The sequence below is a fragment of the Xiphophorus hellerii genome, chromosome 19 (genome assembly GCF_003331165.1).
Source record: "Xiphophorus hellerii strain 12219 chromosome 19, Xiphophorus_hellerii-4.1, whole genome shotgun sequence".
Lineage (NCBI taxonomy): Eukaryota > Metazoa > Chordata > Actinopteri > Cyprinodontiformes > Poeciliidae > Xiphophorus > Xiphophorus hellerii.
This window is the reverse complement of record NC_045690.1, coordinates 27,223,701-27,246,935: the sequence shown is the minus strand read 5'-3', so window position 1 is coordinate 27,246,935 and position 23,235 is coordinate 27,223,701. Positions and strand designations below refer to the sequence as shown.

General features: G+C 39.7%; 1 protein-coding gene across 3 annotated transcripts in view; it reads left to right on the top strand.

Annotated features, from left to right (window-relative positions):
• npas3 (neuronal PAS domain protein 3) overlaps positions 1 to 23,235 on the top strand; it is a 292,717-nt gene that overhangs the window by 179,685 nt on the left and 89,797 nt on the right. For all 3 annotated transcript variants that reach the window (XM_032548286.1, XM_032548288.1, XM_032548287.1), the window contains one exon: positions 10,196 to 10,285. In XM_032548286.1, coding sequence (XP_032404177.1) covers positions 10,196 to 10,285 — 90 coding nt within the window. The remainder of the gene's footprint in view (positions 1 to 10,195; positions 10,286 to 23,235) is intronic.

Sequence of the window (23,235 nt, the reverse complement as noted above, 5' to 3'; positions counted from 1 at the left end):
GTGTTTGCATCTCAGCCCGTGCTGCCTCTCAGGAGCCCGCTCTACCTCCGTTCCCTTCTCTATTGATTGGTTCATTTAATAGTTCTATCACCAATAAGCATGAAGTTGACCTTTTAGGCTCAGCCATGATGGTGTGTGTCCGTGTGTGGGGGTGCACGTGTGTGTGTATGGGAGACTGTTAACCCCTAAAAGAATGTGTGTCGGTATTGACATGTGTGTGTGTGTATGCGTCTGTGCGTGTCGGTGTGTGTGTGTGTGTGCCTGCTGACCTTTGCAGACCGGACTCTTGATGTTGCTTGTCAGATCATTTGCTGGGCACAGGAAAGCTCTGCTCTTAAACAGGACGACATGGCAGAGCTGACTCTCTGATGCAAAGTGAATAATGCAGAGATCGTGTTTTGTTTGGGGGAAATACATTTTGCTGTTTGATTCAAATGAAGTGTTAAATTTTTCACAGTTTTAATTGAAATCTTTCATGAATAGTTTTGCTACATGTCTGTTAACTCATACAGACGGCTTTATTCTGGACATTTTGGGGTTTTCATTGAAGCAGTTCAATTCATTTATGCAAATAAAGAAAGGAATGCATGTCAAGTTATTCTACAGAAAGGATAAACAATTTAGTTTGTCATTGTATTTTTTTATATTATATATGTTAGTCTGGATATTTATTTTAATTTAATCTGCACATTTTTCAAACATTTTTTGTGTTTGTAATTGAGAACTGGTCCTCAAATATTTATATCATGTTAATAAAACATATTTTTTTATTCAGTATTTCAATCCAAAACGCTTCACTTAACCATTGTTCCCTTTGGATCTGGTGTTGTGTGAGATGATATGAGAGCACAATAACATTCTTATTTGTACTAGTGCAGCTTTTAATTAAAATTTTCCTTTTATTTTAATTTTATCGCCAGGTGTTTCTCCATAAACTCAACATTCCCGTGTGTTGAGTTTATTAGTGGTTTTCCTGTTTTTTGCATTTTAGTTTAGACTTCTGTGTTGGTTTTGGTTTGTTGGAGTGTCCTGTGCTGTTGTTGGCACTCAACCCGGCCGTCCTTTCCAGTAATTCTGAACTTTAGGAACCTCTGAACCTCCCTAAGCAGCCTGCTTCCTCACATCGCTTCCAGATTGATGGGTTTGACTTTCTGCTAGGGCTGTTGTAAACAAATATTTTAGTAATCTAGAAATCTATGGATTATTCTTACGATTAATTGAGTAATTGGATAAGAATAAAATAAAATATTGCCAAATCTGGCATAACACCGGTGTTTATATCGGATATCAACATCAGTGAAATTTTTCATTTTTTAGCATCTCTAACAGTTACTTTTTTGTAGTTTAGAAAATTAACCTGTAACAATAATAGCTCACTTTCTAACTTAATCTGAAGAAAAGTTATACAAGAATCTGAAATTCTATTCAATTTAATAATAAAGAGGCAGGCTCACAAATACGCTTATAAAAATGTCTATAATCCAGCTTTTAGTTTATATATTCATCTTCGGTCAGTTTAATAGTTGAGCTCTCACGTTGCCCCATACCGATCACGCTTTGAGTTTGAGAATACGGGAAATGTCGCCTGGAGTGGGGAGGCTTGTGGTAGGGGTGGGGGGCAGGCGAGCAAACGAACGTTAGATGGGGGTGGAGAGGAGGAAATAGACCAGGGGACAGACGAACGTAAGTCCGGTGGCTCACACTAAGAAACTCAAACTCATCGAACAGCCATGTACCACCATAATGATTCCCGCCTCCCGTTTGTTGAGACCGGGATGATATGAAATTTATTGTGCGGTTCGTCTGTAAAGCTACACTTACACTATAAGCATCAACTACTCAGCTGCCCACGGTGTTCAGTCTATCTGCTCACCTGTATAAATACTCCTCTTCCCGCCGTTCGCTCTGAACCAGCAGCTCCCGGAGGAGAAAGGTTGCCGTACTCCAGGCATCACGCCAGTCATTTAGAGGGTGCTTATTGGTCCCCCAAAAACATTGAAAACCCGGGCATTATCATCAATCAATAAAATCCCCAGGGGCCGAACTTGAAAATCGGACTTTATTCCTCTAACACTTAGCTTTCGTCAACAACTCAGAGGCGGAAGTGAGAGCTCAGCGCAACACAAATAATGTTCCGGCCGGGACACGGTGCTGTCATGTTGTTTTGAACTCTCCGAACCCACATGCAAAGACACTCTCAGGAGATCAGATTAAAGATTTATTTACAAAGACAATTGGCGTGTAATGCAGGGGCGTCTGATCAGGAGCGGATCAGTGTGATCGAACAGCTGGTAGGTGGGCGTAACTCGTCAGGGAGTTCAGCGGAGTGGGAGTCGAGGGGTTTCACTGAATCCTCGGATGGAACTGCAAATCCCTTACTTTGCATGGAGTGTCCAGACAACAGGAGCCTAGGAATCACAAAAAGGTACAGGACAGGTAAGCTTGCGAAACAGACTGGATATCTTTCTAGAGATCTCAGAACCAGATGTACCACAAAGGCGACAACACTCTGGCGACGAAGTGCCGGGTACCCGCTTCTAATATGCTCCCGCTGATGATCCACAGGTGTGCCGAAACACACCTGTGGAGAGGGTGTGTGTATACGCCAGCGAGCTCTCGAACGCCACCTAGAAGGAAACCAGAGGAACTGCCGAAGCCGCAGATCCTGACAGATGCACTAAATAATAAAACATAAATTAACGAAGCTTCGAGGCAGGTAAAATTTCCTAGAGGAATCTTAATAATCGAGGTACTCGAATCATTCGAGGAATCGTTTCAGCCCTACTTTCAGTGGAACCCTTCCATGTGTCCACTCCTTTCTTTGTGCCATTGAGTTTTTTTTTTTGTTTTTTATTCCTCCACCAGCATCTTGCTGTAATATATTATTTCCACTGGAGGCATGTGATCCCCTCCTCGCACTTAACCTCCTACTGCACACAAAGTAGATGTAGACAAAGAATCGAGGGATGCATTTAGAATTCTGATAATGTTTTTCTATTATCATTATTTTTAAAGGGTTTTTTGGCTCTAGTGGCCTTTATTTGAAAGTGCTAAGACAGGAAAGTAGGTAATGAGAAGGAAGACATGCGGCAAAGGTCACCAGGCTGGGAATTGAACCTGCGACAGCCGAGTTGAGGACTAAGACCTCCTTATGTGGGTTGTCCTTAATCCCTGCGCCACAACGATTTTATCGGTTGATTACCCGTTTAGTCATGATTGTTTTAAGGTTTTATCATTTTGATTTGATTGATTTGTTCTTCACTCTTTCGTTCCCTGTTCGCCTCAGTTACTTCTCATCTTTTCATTCGTTGGTTTACTTGCTGCAGTAAAGCCCTGGAACTAAAAGCGGTTGCTTAAAAATGTCTTGTAAATGTTATGAACAGGAGATATATTTCTAGCATGATTTTCTTCAGCTGTATCCTCAGTGTTTTCTGCACATGCAGAGCTATGTTTAACACACACAACCCTCTTCTGGCTGCAGAACATACAACAAGAGGTGAGGAGTGAGCATCTGCTAGGAAAAATATTGAAGGCCAAAAATCCCATCCAGATTGATAATTTGATTGGAGATTAGTTTGAGTTATCTGTCTGGTGATTTTAACACATTTCAGCCCATTACAGATGGAGTTGTGTGTCAGCTTTAATCAGGTTCTGAGCAACCAGCAGCAGTTCAACGTCTCCGTAACGCTGCTGTGTGTTGATGGGACTGAATTCCTGCAGTCGGTCCGGAGACAACTGAAACTAAATGAGCTGAAAATGGTTGATTTCAGAATACTTGTCCAAACACAAACAGTGCAGTGCTTTGCTCTCACTAACTTTGCTCTTTCTCCCTGGATAATCAATTGTTATATTTTCTTTTCTTTTCCCAGAGCTTTTCCCTCAGTCCCACCTGAATTGGTTTCTTTTCTTCAATTTATCTTCTTCTCTCCTTTTGCTTTTAATCACACCCCTTTCCTGTTTCGTGTTCTCTTTATGTCTTGATTCTTTATTTCTTATTTTTTCCCATATATCACCCTCCCTCCATTTTTCTTGTCCACCCCTCATTTCATTTAGCCCCCCCCCCACACACACACACACTCACACCCACACACCCCATCCCACCACTTTCTCCTATACACATAAACACACACAGTCTATTGTTCCATTAGTCATTAAGAGGCAGAGCACTAGACAGTAACATTTAAGCCAAGCATTCTGAATGGTTAAAAGATAGCCTCATCTGTTGTAATGTGAGTTTGTTTCTGTGTTGTGTGTGTCTGGGTGGGGGTGGACATGTGCGGGTATGTGTGTGTGTGTGAGAGAGAAAGGGAGAGAGAGAGAGAGAGGGCGATCGATGCAGTAATCTACAGGAGGTGGAAAGCACAGGGAGCAGGCCATTCAGCAGTGCTCACTAATCAATTGCAATTCTTTCTTTTACTGTCTTAATGCCCAGATTTAGACATTGTTGTGTATGTGTGTGTGGGTGTGTGTGTATATGTCTTTTTTTTCTCCTCTTTTTATTGCCTGTGGTCCGGCATTTAGGCCTGCATGATGTGTGTTGGTGTGTGTGAGGTGTGAACACCACGGCCCATTAAAAGCATTTCCTGTCTGTTCTCTGATGTGATGCAGAATTCCACTACAACCTTAGGGCCGGTTCTGCTGATAACTCTCTCTGTTCTTCAGTTCTTCTAAATCTGGGATCGTAGAGAAACTGTTTGGTTGTCGTTCTTGCAGTGAGCTATGTCTGCTAAAACACTGCTCAATAGGGCTGCAGTTCGGTAGTTGGTAAATAATTGTAAAAAAAACAGCATTAAACTGTTTTCTCATTGCTCCGGTCCTGACAAAAATAGAATTTATGCTTCTGCATTTCTTCACTTGCATGAACATGTCAGAGGATGATGGCATGGATTTCCAGATGCATTGCAACATATATGTTTTACTTATGTAAGGCTGCATACACATGTCCACCCTTCCCTCTTGAAACGCTAGTTTTTTGTGGTGCAAAAAAATCTTACCTTTATAAATTACTTCCAACATTTTCCACATAAAATAGCATTTAAAATGTGCAGTTCTGTCCAGTTCAAAATCAAATATGGTAGAAGAAAAAATAAATAGATGAAAAAAATATATACAAGATTTCTGAAAAACCCTGGATTCATAAAGGTACACGATTAAGCTAAAACTTGTACTAGTTTTATGAAGCATGAATAATGTTCAGCTGAGAAGGATTTCATAACATTTGCCTGTTGAACCTCACAAACCTCTCCTTGTCTTTGAATGGCTTTTAAAAAGAGAGAAAATATTGAGATGAACTTCATTTGGGTTCATCATATTCACCATGCGTGGTAGCATGCATTTCACAATAAACATAAAATAATATTTGAAAATATTTGACATGGGTTTCTTATGTCACAAACAGCTGGCCCCCATAGCCGGAGTCTGGATTCAATTCAGCATAATTAAAAACGCTGTACTAACCCTGTAAAGCAACTAAATGCTTCGTAATATCCTGGTTTCTTCCAGATTCTGATGACTGTTGGCAGGAAGGATCTCCTCTAGCAGTCTGTATTACAGCAACTCTGTTGAAGCCTCTGACTGAAGACAATCTGTTGCTTTTGTACTTTTATGCTTATCTAAAAACTAAGCATGTGACTACCACTACCAAAAATGCTAGTACAACTATTATTAAAATAGCATTCATGAAGAAGGAAAACACAGAAATTTGAGTCCACTGCAGTTCAGTAACTCCAGCCTCTACTTATGCTGTTTAACTGTGATGGATTGGCACATAAAAATCAAAATTGTTTTGTTTTATTTTTATACTGTTACATTTTTGATTAAAAAAAAGCTATTTTTGATTTAAAAAGAAGATAATTTGTCATTTGATTTTTATATATTAGTACAGTATTTACAAAGGAGACTCTGTGTCATGTGCTCAAAATCTTTTTTTATTTTTTTTAAAGATTTTGACCTTTTGATGCAATCAAAACATTAACTCTGATTTGACTGAATACTGAAATATTTCTTTGCAGCTTTAAAGTATTTAAACCAAAAGTGAATACACTTGGATGTCCCAGTGTCTAATATGTCTTTGTTTTCTTGAAATTGTCTCTATAGTTTTGAAATATCTCTCGCTGAGAATGAAGCGGTAAATGGTCGGTTAAATTAGAAGAACAATATAAACAGAAGGAAATGGGAGCGGCTGCAGAAAACAGTTCCTCTGACGGCTCTGCTAACCTGCCAAGCTGCTGTCAGACAGACAAAACGCATCAAAGCACTCTGCCCCGACACACACAGAAAGGAAATATAGAATCAAAATTGCAATTACCTGCTGAATTTCTAAAAGGTAAACAAATCTGTGAACAAAAGACCCCCTTCACCCCAGCTCACTTGCCTCCTTGTTACACACATACACACCCTCGCAAACAGTGAGAGCAGCATTAGTGTTCTAGTTAGCATGCTGAAATGAATACAGTTAGATCCAAAGCAATTTCCTCTTATTTATCTTACCAGCCCCGCATAAATAAAGGCAAGGGCATCCAGGCAATTAGCATAATTACTATGAGGCGGTCAGACCCTCTGTGATTTCATAAAGAGAGAGAGAGACACACACACACACACATGCACGGAGGGGCCGCTGCCACAGGGTGTGTGTTTGTATATACTTGTGTGAGACAGAAAGAAAAGAGTAAAAGAGATAGAGGCTATGTGTGGGTGTGTGTGTGTCATAGTGGTATTTTTAAAGTTTGTGGTGTGTGTGTGACTTATTCTATGGCTATTGGTTCCGTCTGCTGCATGTGTGTGATTTTTGAATCTGTTTACTTCACTGTTTGTCTGCATGTGTGGGGGTGAGCATGCGAGTGTGGGGGTGTGTGTGGGGGTGGGTGTGTGTGTGTGCGTGTGTGTGTGAATATGATTTGTCCTTGATCTGCTTGCTTCCTACACACTGCATGCCAGTTCATTATAAGACCGGGGCTTACACCCTAGTATATAGGTGTAATTGGAAATAAAATGACATGGACAAGCTCATACATTCACATTCAGTCATGTGTGCTGACCACTGAACACTCAAATCAGAAATCCTCATGCATATGTTTTATAAATATGCAAATCAAAGTGAAGTAAACAAAGAAAAGAGAAACAATATCTCTGCACACAGACTGAGGGCAACAGACATGGGGTCTGTGTTTCTGTTGCAAGGATTTATTTTTTCTATGTGCTCTTTAAGCAAAACTTGCTTTTTGAATATCGCCTCCACACACACACGCACACACACGCACCCACGCCCACCCCCACCCACACACGCACACCCCCACACACACACACACACACACACTCTCCCAGAACTCTTCTGACTGTGAGCACATGCTTAGACAACACACAAACGTAGATAAGGACTTAACAGACACCTTTATTTAATTTTTGCTAAAATCTCGATTGAAACTCTAAAATTGTCAGTAAAACCACAAAATGATTTTTACATTATCATAAAAAAATTGGTCAGGATTTCCTTGAAAAAGACATTTTTAACCTCAATGGATTTTTTTATCCTGGTAAAATAAAGGTTTATAAAAAAATAAAACTGGGCCGATAACTTATTTATTTGCATCTTGTGGGAAAAGATTCTAAGCATTTCTTTGAGAAGAACTTGCTTGATATGAATATTAATCTATTACATTCACCTTAACAAACACTACTCTTGGCAATTTTTTCATGATTTAGGACTAGAGTGTGTGTCTTGTCCCCTCTCATGTCATGTTACCAACTCACTCTTCAGACCTTCCTAGGAATTCAACCTATTCACAAAGGCAACTAATCTAGTAAACTTTTCTGGTGTTTTGAAAGACGTTGATGATTTTAAACTGCTATTGTACGTAGATATGTTAAGAAATGTATTACTAGAAATGTTTAGTTTTCTTGCCAGTCCCTGTCCTGGTCCCCCTATCAGAGGGGCGTAAAATTAATGACTAAAAAACAAGATAAGATTTTACTGAAGAAACATCAGTTGGGTAGATTTCCCCCTCACTATTTGCCTCTTTGACAGACTTTTCTCTTTTCTGCTGTTTGGTTACAATTACATACGTAGTAAATTATGGACATTTGGTGATGTCTTCCAAAACCTTTTAGGGCAGCTAATAGTTACTTTCTTTAGTCAGGAGTTGAAAGTGAGGTTGGTGGTACGCACATGCATGCTTTTTATAATCTCTTGTATTTTCACCAGTTCAATGCATCAGTGTGAAAGAGTAGGGAAAATGTTTTTGGTAGATTTTTTTTTATTATTCATTATGGATGTAAGCCTCTCCTGTAGCTTTCTGCTTTGGAACTGTTTTCAAGTAAAACTGTGGTGACAAAAACATGTGCAGGATCAGTTTGATGCAGTATTTCACAAGTGATTTTCTCTGTAAAATTAAGATTGGCATGTATGTGTGTTATTTGCTGAATGCGTCTATAACACACGTGAATAAAGCTGTTTTTTTGACAAAAGCTATTTATCCTGCAGTCAGTTGGCCTGTTTTATCCATGTCTTCCTGAAGCTTACAGCCTTTCACTGACCTTCTGACCTTCTGCAGAAAAAAATAATATGAACCAAAAAACCACAACAGAGCTGAAGACAATGTATGTATGATATTTGGTGGGAGTGGGAGTTGTAGCTCTTTAAGGGAATATGTACAAGGCAACCTGGTCAACGTTATGTCTGCTTGCAACACATCTATGACTGTGTGAAAGTGTGTGTTTATATCAGAATAGTTTAGACACACACACACACACACCTCATCACCTCTAAAATTGCTTTCCAATTCTAATTAATCCATGTTAATCCCTATGAAACTGGCAGATTTGCCTACCTTCACCTGGAGGCTCTTGTTGCTAAACCTGGACCTCAATCAGACAAGCCGAAACACCAGAACAGAAGGGAAAACACTTGCTGGGATTATCTATACATGTCAGTCTTTCTATGTGTTTTGCTGTGCCCCATTTAACCCATGACCAGCGGCAGCTTAATAGCAAAACCTGAGGAAGTGTAAGGGCAGAAGAAGCATTTCCTGTGTGTGCTCGTATTTTCTTCACAGGACGATGAACAATGTGGGGTCATGAGAAGAGTCTCTTTGAATTTTTGGAAAAACTAAGAATCCATGTGTTTTGTCTTTGTTTTCAAGGATGTGTGATCAGTGTAAAATATTTTATCCAACACTATTCTAGTCTAGGTCTGAGGGCTGAGGTCTTTGGGTGTGTGTTTGATTTTTTTAACTTTCGTTGAAGAAGCTGTGGCATGACATATACAGAACAACAGCATTAGACACATTCTGGCCTGAAAGGGTCTCCTTTACAATATGCATATATGAAATGTGTGTTGGCGTGCGTGTGTGTGTGTGAAATAAGGTGCTGTAGTTGAGTGTTGCATCGTGAGTGCATCGTAAATGCACCATTAGACATGCTGAGCCTTCTGAAGGCTGGATCTGCCACAGATCGACTTTTCCAGTGGTAATAAAGAAAAATAAAACACGACAACTACAACAAGTGAAGACAAAGTGAGGACAGTATTTCAAAGCTCAAAACAATTAAAATAGAGTATTAAATTAGTACAAAGTATTAAAGTTCAGGGGTCTACATGTATGTAGAATCAACAGAGAAGATAATTGAATAACTAAGGGACAACATATATTTTGCTGATTTGATTGATGCACAAAACAACCCAGAAGTGACCAAGTGCCCTGCAATAACACCAAAACAACAGGAAACTGACTGATGTGAATGTAACTAAGCTCATTTTTCTATAAACAAAGTATAGGTCAGATAGTTTTCTGTGATCAGTTTTGTTTAAAAACAAATTGAACCATTCTTAAGATTATCTGTTTTTTTCCCCCTCATTTAATTTTATTCCCCTCAGTTTCTGAATCTCTCCCTCTTATGGTTTACTTTAAAGATTTTATAGACTAGTGGATTTATTTGAAGGAGGAAAGTGGGTAATGAGAGAGGACGACATTGACCACATGGTGAAGGTCATCAGGCCGGGACTCGAACCTGTGAGCCCCGACTAAGGCCTCCTTTACCCCTGTGCACCGCGGCACCCTTCACCCCCTCATTTCCTCTCTCCTGCTTAGGTTGCGTCTTCCAAAATTAACCTCTCACTTTTTATAAACTGGACTAAGTCAGTGTGTCCAGACTTAAGGTCTCAGAAGTGCATTTAACTCTTGTCTCCATCTGTGTTTTTCAGTCACTGGACGGTTTTGTATTTGCACTAAACAAGGAAGGACGTTTCCTCTACATCTCTGAGACTGTTTCCATTTACCTGGGATTGTCACAGGTAAGCCTCCCCACACGTCTCATGACAAAATGAAAATAAAAGAAAAATTTCACTGAAAGTCATGTTGACTATAACTCTGGCTTCTCCTTCTTTACATATTGTGTCTTTTTGATTGTATTCCTCTTTGGATCTGTTTTGCATCCCTGTTATTCTTCCCTCTCCTCCTTGTGACCAAAGACAATTCCTAACAAATTAGGACTCATTTAAAATCTCATCAGCTCTGCAGACGGTTGTTCATTTGTTCAGTGAGAAACAATGCATATTTTACTGCTGGATATGTGCTTGTGTGTGGGGTTTGTGTGTGTGGGTGTGTGTGTGGGGGTGGGTGTGTGTGTGTGTGTGTGTGCTTGTTGGGGTGTTGAGGTTGGAATAACAATAATTATTATTACTTCAGTTATTAAAAGTTATTAACAGAGCACATTCAAATTCACCCTCGATTTCATAAGCAGGAAGTCAGCCTCCAGCAGCCTCATGACATTGCTAAAAGAGTCGGGAATGTTTGATCCTCTTTGTCATGTTCAGAGCTTTTTTGTACGTTGTCACGGCGATGGGAGACAGTTTAACTGCACCACTACGTTATTTATCTCAGTATTCCTGCAAACAGATGTCCTGAAATCACCAGTCTGAGTTATTGATGCTGTTTTAAACAACATGTGGTGATTGTGAACGCTTCACAGTCTCCACTGACTGATCTCTGCAAATAAGAGCTTCACAAAGCATTCCAGACGGGAATTATTACTTCGACCTGGTGATATTACAAGACTGATGGGGTTTGAGAACTGACTCGAGAACAGCAGAAAACTGTGGTCAGGACTGCTCCCCTGCTCCATTAGGACTGACCTTGTTATTTATTCTAATACTATAGATATTCTGACCAGGATGCTGAATACCGCCCGACTCAATAAATTCTGCCCAGTGACAGCAGACAGAAAATTCTGATTGACTAGTTATTTCCCTTATACTAAATACTATAGCAATAAGGGAAGACCTTGAATCAAGTTCATTTTACTTTATCACTAAACAGAAAGGCATCTTGGGTTTATTTTTAATTTGAAAGTTGTAAAATGACTTACCTCAACTGATAGAACCATACATTTAATGTTCTACCAGAAAATCTTGAAAGAGGCCAAGCAGCCATCAGATCATGACTTTATGCTTCAGTGCATCAGGTTGTCCTCCAGAAGAATGACCCGAAACACACAAGCTACCTCATCTCTGACTGGCTGAAGAGGTGATGGTATAAACTTGTGAAGAACTGGACTTATTGAGAACGCTCATGCTGTTTCATCGTCTTAAACATCATAAATGCTTATAACATAATTTGCTCTCTAATGGATTTGACATGTTATTTCTCTTATTCATTACGTTGAGGAAAGTTCTCAGAAACAAGGATTTTAGCAAAGTGCCAAATTGTTTAACAAATCAAGGATGAAGGTACACCCCCACACATCACCGTCTGCCTCTCCCTCCTCCACCCGTGAACTAATTCCCCCAACAAGATTGATTGATGATTTCTATCAAATAATTGATTAATTGTTAAATTGGGTCCCTTAAGCTTTTCTGCCATCGTCGCCTTGCTAGTTATCTTGTTCTTTCAGCTTTTATCAGCTGTTGAAGAAGTGCCACAGATTAAAAGAGTGAGAGAGGGGAAGGGCGATCGAGCCCGTCTTTGCCATGAACAAGTCCCATCCTTTAATCTAACATGCGTACACAAAGTTCCTCAACCTCCATCATCTTAATTGCTCTTCCTTCCTACTTTTCTCTTTTTAATCGCTGCTCTTTTTCAATTTTTTACTTCATAAGAAGAAAAAATATATCGCTAATTATTTCTCAGCTTTAATTAGATCTCACCGTGCAGGAAATGCCTCTGTGAGGGGGAGTCGGGGCTGAGGGATGGTGGATGGTGGATTTAAGCCTTTTGGCAAATTGACGACATCCAGAAATTTCTTGCTTGGTGGTCGATGCTGAACAAAAATCCTCAGGCACATTTCTGTGTAAAGAGGATTTGCTGGTTAAACTCGTTTCTTTGCTTTCTCGTCAGGGAGACAGTGGACGTGGCTGGCTAGTCAAACAGACTGTTAATAAAGACATTGAAAAGTGTGGATGTGTAATTAAACACGGCTGCTGCCTAACATTAAACATGTTCCATAATCTTGCTCCATGTTCATTATTGTGTTCTTAACAAATACCTTTCCTCGATTTTTGAATTTTATTATTTGCGGTAAAACGTTGCAGCTTGCTCCTTTCTCTCTGCGGTGAACATAAACATTTGATTGTGTCCTCTTCCTTAAATAGACTACTTCCAAATTCATGCCATTTTAACACATGGAGCAGAAACGCATGTAGACATGTTTTTCGTTGGGATTCAGGAGTTCAAACATACATGAGCTGCAGAATGTGTCTGTTTTACCGACTGTTGATCAAACAGCACAGCATGATGTACACATATTTATGTATGTATAAATCCGTTCATGTTTTCTGGTGCTTGTTTTTGTGGGACCAAGCATCACTTGCAGCTGCCCTCTCACTGGTCTAATTGAGATGTGTGTGGGGGGGGGGGGGGGGGGGGGGGGGGGGTTGTGTGTGTGTATGGCTACAGCAGATGGCTGTGTGTCCTCTGCCTGATGGTCCAGAGGAAAATAATAACTGCATTGTCTCAGCCAGATCCAAATTAGTTTGCTGGATTGTAGCCCGTTACGCCCAAAGATGATTCGTAGCCAACTTCTCCTCATGCCAGGCTATTATATGTAGCAGCATGATGAGGCACACACACACTGGCCCTGCATGCATGCCACACATGTAACATGGAAGACTGTTTCTGAAAGGTTGCTATGCATAAAGCAAGTGTTAAATGACCCAATTTTTTATTTATTTACTTTGTTTTGGATGAATTCTTTTAAAATGATTGTGAGTTAGGCTTGTTCTTTTTTAAATGCTCTTGTAAACTTAGGTACATGGTGGTCTGTCTTTAAGGCTGTGGAATGTTCCTTTTACAGGAATAGTTCAACATGTTCCCAGTGAGGTTCTGTTAGAAGGCTATCAGCAGTTAAAATCTTTAAAAGCATAGTTAGGGACAGACACTGTGAGCTCCAGGTATATACCGTCACCTTCCTAACATAATGACCCAAGTCATGTTTTGCCAAAAGGGACCTTTTTTTTTTGCCTAAATCACTGTTGATCATTATTTTAGGAAGATTACGGTATGTAAAGTGTTTGGTGTTTGTCTTCGGTGATGTTTAGTTGGACCCAGACTGCAGGCAAGACAAAGCAATGTACTGATGATTAAGGATTTAATGCTGGAAAAATGGCAACTTACAATTATGGCGCAACATGAACAGGAAGTTAAACCAGAGAGAGAATAGCACAAGAAACCACCAAGGTACAAGGAAAACCAAGGAGCTTAAATGCTGAGGAGGAGCAGAGAGTTACAATAAAACCAGGTGAGTTTCCACAGAATCACTACAGATAGCATCTACAACACAGTCTGACACTGACACAAGGAAATAAACCAACTGGAACAAGATACAGGACACAACAAAGAGAAAGAAACCATACAGAATGGAAAGTTGTGATATGGCAAGACCTAAACGACAATAATAAACAAAGAGAAATTACCTGAATATGCCAATATGTTGATACTAAAATCCCTAAAATAATCAGAGCACAAAAACCCAAACCTCAACACTGGTGAATTACATCACTAAACTATAAAAATAAATCAACAACATAATCATTTAGTTTAAACCTAGAATAGTGGGTAGTAGGGACTGAAGCTCCCAGCCCTGGACCCCAAAACTCCTTCAAGGACAAGTGGCCATAGACCATGGATGGATAGCTTGTTAGCATGTGTGTTACACAAAAAGATCATTAGTGCAGCACTGTCTTGTACTTACATTTCTCATGGAAATAATCATCACACTCTGTTTAAACCATGACCCAATGCAACCATGGCAACAGTGAAGGCGTAGTTATCTTGAAAATGAACTTGATTTCTGATTACTGCTTCCTCCTTGAAAAAAGTAACTTAGTTACTTTACAGATTACTTAATTTTAAAAGTAACAAAGTAAGGTTACCAGTTACTTAATTATTTACATTCAGCAGCCCCCAATGCCTCAACATAAGAATGCTGAATAGAGCGAGTCAGTTGTGTTTAAGGACTGCATTTCCTCTACTACATCCTAACTTCTTCCACTCTCCCCCACGTAATGGTTTTACATCTTAGTCCAGCTTTTGTTGTTTTTAGGGGGAGGACCTGCTGCATGTTAGTCACAGCTCTACACTGTGGGGCTTTTTCATAGTTAGAAGACTATTATTATACTCCCAGTACAGTACTAAACGATTTTATGCAATCATTTTATGTTGTTTTCATACAAAAAATACTAAAACAAGATTCACAGCTGACAGTAAAAAAGGTTTTCTATAAATAAGAATATTAGTTGATATAAGACTAAAAATAATGTAAACAGAGACACAAACATCAGTCTGCTTCATGATTATGAAACCGACTGACTCAGAGTGAGAAACCGTTTAAATGCTCAGGAATTTTTTTGAGTTAATTAGCTGTTTATGGTGTGACATCATATAATATGAGAGTTTATTTTTCCAAAATGACTGGCAGGAAATATGCACTCTAACAAAGTAGTCTTAGTTTTTTTTTTTAAGATATACGCATTTAAATTTAAATTCTGGATTTTACAATAGCCAATAGAGAACTTATGAAAACCTGCCATTAGCCATCAGCCATTAGCGATAGGATTGAATGTATGGATCTACAAAGGGCTTTGTGTGAAACTCTGATGATAATAAACTGTAATAGTCTAACCTTGGATTATCACCAGAATGAATCAGCTTTTTGTAAGGGAGCAGAAGGTTATGTATCTCTGTATATTCAAAAAAATATCACACAATTTTTCAGCCTATGTTGGTCATCATCACATGATCATACAAAAGAGACAAAAATACACTGCCTGGCCAAAAAAAAAGTCGCCACCTGGATTTAACTAAGCAAATAGGTACAAGCCTCCTATTGGATAAGTACTGCATAGGCGATTATCTTTCAGCTGGCAACAAGTTATTTAAACCCAGCTGATGCAATGAGTAACTCCTCATTTCTTAAACAACCATGGCAAAAGACACATCCTGTGGTCGTGGAAAAGACGTTAGTCTGTTTAAGAAGGGTCAAATCATTGGCATGCATCAAGCAGAGAAAACATCTAAGGAGATTGCAGAAACTACTAGAATTGGGTTAAGAACTGTCCAACGCATCATTAAAAACTGGAAGGATGGCGGGGAACCATCGTCTTCCAGGAAGAAATGTGGTCGGAAAAAAATCCTGAATGATCGTGATCGGCGATTACTTAAACGTTTGGTCAAATCAAATCGAAGAAAAACAACAGCAGAACTCAGGAGTATGTTTAATTGTGAACGCAAAAGCATTTCCACACGCACAATGCGAAGGGAACTCAAGGGGTTGGGATTGAACAGCTGTGTAGCCGTAAGAAAACCTCTAATCAGTAAGGCTAACCAGAAAAAAAGGCTTCAGTTTGCTAGGGAGCATAAAGATTGGACTCTGGAGGAATGGAAGAGGGTCATGTGGTCTGATGAGTCCAGATTTACCCTGTTCCAGAGTGATGGGCGCATCAGGGTAAGAAGAGAGGCAGGTGAAGTGATGCACCCATCATGCCTAGTGCCTACTGTACAAGCCTGTGGGGGCAGTGCTATGATCTGGGGTTGCTGCAGTTGGTCAGGTCTAGGTTCAGCAACATTGTGTGCCCAAAGAATGAGGTCAGCTGACTACCTGAATATACTGAATGACCAGGTTATTCCATCAATGGATTTTGTCTTCCCAAATGGAACGGGCATATTCCAAGATGACAATGCCAGGATTCATCGGGCTCACATTGTGAAAGAGTGGTTCAGGGAGCATGAGACATCTTTTTCACACATGGATTGGCCACCACAGAGTCCAGACCTTAACCCCATTGAGAATCTTTGGGATGTGCTGGAGAAGGCTTTGCGCAGTGGTCAGACTCTCCCATCATCAATACAAGATCTTGGTGAAAGATTAATGCAACACTGGATGGAAATAAATCTTGTGACACTGCAGAAGCTTATTGAAACAATGCCACAGCGAATGCGGGCTGTAATCAAAGCTAAAGGCGGTCCAACAAAATATTAGAGAGTGTGACCATTTTTTGGTGGTGACTTTTTTTTGGCCAGACAGTGTATAACAAAACCCAAGTCATATGGATTATTGATATTTATTTTAGTTTAGTTTGAAGAAAAGAAAAAAGGATTCATTTTCTTATCAACCAACAGAGTATGAACCAATGTCACTTTCTCTTTTCTTGTTGACTGGATTGAGATTAGTTATGTGAGCGCTTGATGTGTGTGTGTGTGTGTGTGTGTGGGTGGGTGGGTGTGCGTGCGTGTGTGTAGGGGTGTGTGTGTGGGGTGTGTGGGGGTGTGTGTGTGTGTGTGTTTTGCGTGCGTGTGTGTGTCAGAGATGTGAGGAGAGATTTTTTTCTGTCTTTGTCATTTAAAGAGCCTCTGCAGTGTCCAGACCTTCTACCACATTGACACACTGACACACACAGGCAAGGTCATTTTCCTCACATGCACCACTGCACATGAGGGTTATTATGCTACGTCAGTGCACGCACACACACACACACCCCCACCCCTACACACACACACACCTATACACCTCTCCCCCACCCTCAACACACACATAAAAGCACACAGACACATAAAAGGAAGGGTCATTGGAAGGGAGAGAGGGCCTGATCTCTGCTCTATTTCATTGCCATCCAAATTCCCTCAGGGAGGATGGGAACCATTCACTTATAAACACACACTCACCATCTCTCACGTTCACTTCCTTTCCTTACAGTATTCCCTGTGGACTGTCGCTTGTCTGGAGGGCAACATGAATGAATTAGCATTAAACAGTTTGAACCGACTATTGGCCACTTCCTCCTTTTGGTCATCCATATGGGTGTCCACAAACTCACATGCAACTGACTTCTCAAAAACTACAGCTTAAAAGTTTTATAGATTCAACTTACTGAATCAGATAATGATGACATCCAGTCCTAACTGACTGGTGAGGGCCCAGGATATCTTTCTTCTACATGCTCTGCTCCTCATAAGATTAGTAAAGTCTACTTTGCCCTGACAAACACCTCCAGGATCAAAAGCAGACAAGCACCACAGCACCTGCATATAAAGATCTTGCCAGATGTTAACATCCAATTATAACATATGAATTTTTTTTTCTGTGATTTATTTCAAGCTGTTTTTACCAGAGTGAAAATGGCAGTATCTAAGAGCTTGCTCTCACAAAGCTTCTCTTCAGAGTTGCAGTCTCCAGTTGAGCTCCTGCCTCACAGAGCTGAACTGACCTGCAACTACCCCACTCAGCTCCTGCAGACTAGCGCCGGCAGCAATTAGCAAACACCTCTTGGATCTGCTGAGGCTCTCATATGAACTACTTCTCAGTCCATTGATACTAAGAATGATCGTAAATGGCATAGAGGACTGTTGAAGTGTTAATCAACCATCAGATTGGAGCAAAGTATTATTCTATCCTTTGAGCTTTCTAGAGTTTCAGGAAGTTCTGATCATTTTTGGAACTTCTTCAGAAATGTAGACTGTGGAAACTGGGTCACACTGATCAGATTGTTTGAGTTTAGAGTCTTTTCCAAAAATCTACAGTCTTTTTTTGTCTTATCCATCAGTTTCTTAAACTTATTTACCTTGAACCCTGTCAGGATCATGGCACTACTCCCCCTGTGTTAACATTTTGATCAGGAGTGTTCCACTGTTTTCATTTCAACCTTTACTTCTGCCCTGATAGAGTGGGTCCTCATACTTCTACTTTGTGCATGAATCTGTATGACAGCAATGTGTGTATGTGCACACTGAGCCTAGACAGAGGGCTGTACAGACAGGTGCCATTGAAATGGATGAAGCTGCACAGCGAGCCACTGTGTGAGGTCAGAGGTGACTATCTACCTGCACAGCACGGATTTAAAGTAAGAAGAGACACTTTTATACATTAGAGAGGCAGAGAGACAGACAGCAGGAGGTGAAATAGGGCTGCTGAAGGACACCAAACACACACCACCTTGCTGGTTTTTGGCTTAACGCTTGCTTCACTTATTCTTGTCATGCATTAGAGGTGCAAGTGATGGCACAAGGGGTGTGGAGGTCATGATCTTCTCAACGCCTGCTCTGTTCTCTCTCACCACATTAAAAAGTGTTGGACATGTTGGGATTCTGATGGCTGGTGGGCTTCATCAAACCCGCATCACTTTGGTTTTATGTATTTCGGAACGACTGAATGCAGCACCTGCTAACCTTCACAACAGCAGCTGGGTGTCTGTGGTTCAGTGCGGAGCTGCCAGTGTATACGTTCTAGGAATGCAGCTTTGACTGCCTTATATTTCTGAAGCCTTCACAAGAACCATTGATTTAGTGGTTGTCATTGGTTTAAAAAAACCAATGACAACCACTAAATAAATAAATAAACATTTATCTTTGGAAAGTGTCCTTGACAGATACAGAGGAAAATGGCTTGATATTTTTTTTGAAACAAGTGGAAAGCAGGTTGTAACTAGGTGTTAAAGAGTCTGTGGGATGTTTAACCTTCCCTTGGTTTTAGTGTGATGCTCAGGAGGATCTCAGTAATGTCACGGGTGGACAGCGGGGAAGTGGGGGGGGGGGTTGTCCCGTCAGTTTCCAAAATACACAAAGAAATTCTTGTACAATTGTCTGCTGGACCTCACTGGGTAAAAAAAACCCTGGGCTCCAAATGACCCCGTCTCTTAGGACCGCAGGAGGGCTGGAGAATGGCTTTCCTTTACTTTTGAATTCCTGCATTGCTTTTTCCAATGTTAGCCTTGGCATTTCCTCTTTTTCCATCACCCCTTACTTTTATTTACACCCCCACATTTTGCCCCTTTTCTCTTGTTTGCGTTCAATTCACATTAGCTGTCCCCAGTACCCTCGCTCCCACCTTCTCTCTCATCCCTGGGTTCAGATTTACAGCCAGCCGTTATCTTGGTGCTGTAGAAGCTGTAAACAGATCAGCAAACAAAATTGATGCTTGTTTTATTGAATTGTGAGGAGCAGAATTGTGTAAGTGTGATGTGCATAATAGACCGCTTTAGACGCGTGTTTGTGTGTTTGATTGTCATGTGTGCTTGGGATTTTTAAGCAGCATCAGGATTAGGATAGGTCATGCATGTTTAATGGTTTACCATTGACATAAAACTGATTCCATCAAAGGAGGTCTTCTCTGAGTAACATTTGCTCAGAAGTACAGCGTTAATGAACAAAGGGGGATCCACAAACTGCAAGTATCTTTGAATGCTGTCATTAAAAACTGCTGCAAATTTGAGATGAGATTATGTATTTTAGACTTTTGTATCTAAAGAGTATACATCCTGTCATTTTTTCCATTCCAATCTGCCATTTCTGCTGGAAAGCAGAAATAGTTTTTTGGTTTTTTTTACCACTAGACCTTGTGTTTTGCAGAAGTCCGGAGGTGAATATAGATTCTGTGGTTTCTTTCTGAACAACTGTGGGATTTTTATTTGAAGAGATTGCAGCCTGCCTCATCCTCTGCTTATTATTATAAGTAGATTATATGAGCTCATTTCTACTGAAGACAATGTGGAGACACCTTGATTTTGTATCTATTTGTTCAACATATCCGTTTTTCAACTTTGTGATATAATTTTGGAAGAAAAAAATGCAGTTGTTCATTATTTGTTTAATATAAAAAGAATCCTGAAAAAAAGAAATTATTATAAAATAACCTACAATATATGCAGTGATTCTGCAATATTACAAGCGTAATATAAAACTGGGCTGATGTAGTCCTCTATATTCTGGTTTCTTTTTAGTAAAGTTTATGATTATTAGAAAATGACCAACTTTAGTGAATCTATATTATATTATCTGTATGATTCCTTTGAATGGACAAACATGGAAAAAAGTTTTTTCACTTTGTCACCATATAACCAAAATTGGCGGGGGGTTGTTTTTGTTTGTTTGTTTTTGTGCAACATAACTCCAGCTCGTTTTTTCATAGAGCATGTCTAAGATATTCTAACAAAAATTCATCTAGAAAAGCTTAAATGCATAGGTGCAAAGCTACTTTGCACACTATTGGCTGGCGTTTGCAAAGCAGCCAATCCAAGAGCGGTATGAATTTTCCTTGGTGGTAATTGGCTGAATTCAAAAGAGTGAAGGAAAGGAAAACTATGAATGTTAACTTTTGTGGTAATTCTATGCAGTGTGTATTTATGCATATTAATATAAATGTGATGTTTGAACTATTAAAATTGGCTGTGAACACTCAGCCCAGCAGATACCAGGGGTCCACTGTATCTGATTTGTGCAAACATTTCATTGGGAAATATTCTAATACAGCTACTCATATTGAACAACAGTAAAAAACGTACTTAGATTTCCTTGGTCTTGTTTTCATTTCTGACACGAGTTTGAATTTCTGTCAAGTTTTCTTGTCATTATCTTGTTCAGTGAAGTAAACACCAAATAAAGAGAAATCCTGATCAGAATGTAAGACATGGTAGTAAATAACTCCACATTTGCTGCTACCACAGATTTAATCTGACTGTATGTGGGATTAAAGCTAGAGCTGAAAGCACTTGGAGGAAGAAAAAACTGTTTTAAGCTACTTTTCTAAATTTCTAGTACTACTTACTTTTACTTAATTTTGGATAATTAGATTGAACACTAGTGTAAAGGGAGAAAAGTTTATCAATCAGGGAAGAGTAGTTCAGCCTAAATGTGCAGTTTTCCCCACTGGGACATAGATTATCGTCATTAAATGCAAATGAATACACAACAATCAATTTTATTGACAGAGTCACATTGACCAGGAGGCTATAGATGCAGATAACTCTGAGTGCTTTTGACCCTCTGAGAGTCATAGTAACATTTAATAGTTCAAAACCACCAAGTAAATGCATTTAGAAGTCTTGAAGAAGAAGATTGAAAGTCCTCTCAGCTCTTTCAGACAGTTCCAAGAGTTTTAAGGAGGAGGTTCTATGTGTCTGAAGATATTTGTAGGATGTTTTAAGAGATTGTTGCACTACTTTGAGAAGTGTCAGAGTTCTTGGATGATTGAAATTATCTTTGAAGGTCATTTCAAAGGGTTCCAGGATATCTTGCTTTGGGTTTAAGTATGAGTGTAATGATATTCAAGATAGCTTTAATTTGCTCGTATAAGTCCTTGGGAATCTTGTGAAAGTTTAGGAGTGGGTCCTTGAGTACTTTGTTGCAAGATGCTTAAGTTGGAACATGTTGAGATAAATTCTGCTGACTTTAGAGTCAACGCTTTTGGTGATTTCAAACAATTGCAACAATTACCTTACACTGGTGTTACATCTATGGTACTGGAGACCCCTAACCAAGGTTTCTCACATGCTTTGTTTTTTTTTTAGTTTCTTTTCCTGTCATGGTTGCTTCACCTAAACACTGACTTTTTTCTTTGCTATCTCCCAGAGACAACAAAGATACAAAAACTGTATTGCTAGTCAAGTGAAAAATAATGTTCTCACTAGAACGTGACCCTTTCTTTCTTGTCACTTCCTGTCTGCTTTCCCCCATCTGAGTTGATGGTTCATGAATCAGTCAATTACCAGCCATTAAAGGTTGTGGTGAAAACAGGACACTGGTCTGTGAAGTTCCTGTTCACTGATGGATGTGGAGTCTTGAAATGAATAATCAGTGAGGTCATGGCCCGCATCATTTAGGTATTTTTGAATTGTTCCATTTAGAGTGTGTGTTCTAATCCTGAATTTCTGTAATAATATTTCTTATCTGAACAACTATAGAGTAGATCAGAACATATCTCTTGGCTTATATTTATGAATCTTTTATATCTACATAAAATATGTATCTAAAATGCATGCACTAATTTAAATTGTCGGGGATGAATCAAGCTGCATCTCTGAAGAACAACAATATATTTTACACATGAGCCCAAATTGTTTATACCTCAGGTATATTTTGGTCTAAAGTAATTACTTTACCAACATGTTAATCCCGTATCTGTGCACTCTACCTGCAGAATGATTAACTTAGGCTTTCTAAATATTTTCCTTCCAGCATCTTTCTCCAACAGATCAAACACTTGCTTGTTTTATTCTGCGATCAACGTTTCCGAAGCACACTCCTGTAACTGGATGAGTCATAAGCTATCTGCTTGTGTTCTATTTATGCTAAAAGAAGGAAAAATACTTGAAGCACGTACACACAAACACACGTAGTCAAAGTCTAGTTTACACCTCAGTATGAATGATATCCCAACCATTATGTCCCATTTATTTACATGGGCTTTACAAATGAGAGCTAATTACTGGGTCCTAATGATGTGGTCGGGTTAGTGACGGGTGAGGTAGCGTTGTGGGAAGATAACACAAGAGAGGGCTGCGATGTGTTGGGAGGCTCCTCACAGGACTCTTTTGTAAATGTCAAGAGCTGAGAGTTGATGGCTTCATCAATCCTTTATCCGTGCAAAACACCTGGAAAAAGAAGAAGAGAGAGAGAGAACGGAATAGGCTGAAGAACAGGAGGAGGTACAGCTAAAGATCGAGCATTGCTTGTGGCAGACTAAAAAATGTCGGCCAAAGGACAAATGTTGGCACGGATGAAAGATAGAAAGAAAAAGGTGTAGGACAGGTTGGGGGTAGTTTAAGATGGAGAAACAATATTTTTAGGGAAGAGGGTACGACAGGTTTCTGAGATCTTACATTTTAGGGGAAAATAAATTTCCTTTTTCCTAAACTGTAAAGTTCACTTAAAGTCAGATAGCTTTGGCCTGCCAGTATTTTGTAGGCTGTTTAATAATGGCTCCTGGTTTGAATTGTTCTGTAACTTCATGGCTGTAGTCCCATGGTGTAGGTCTAGACAA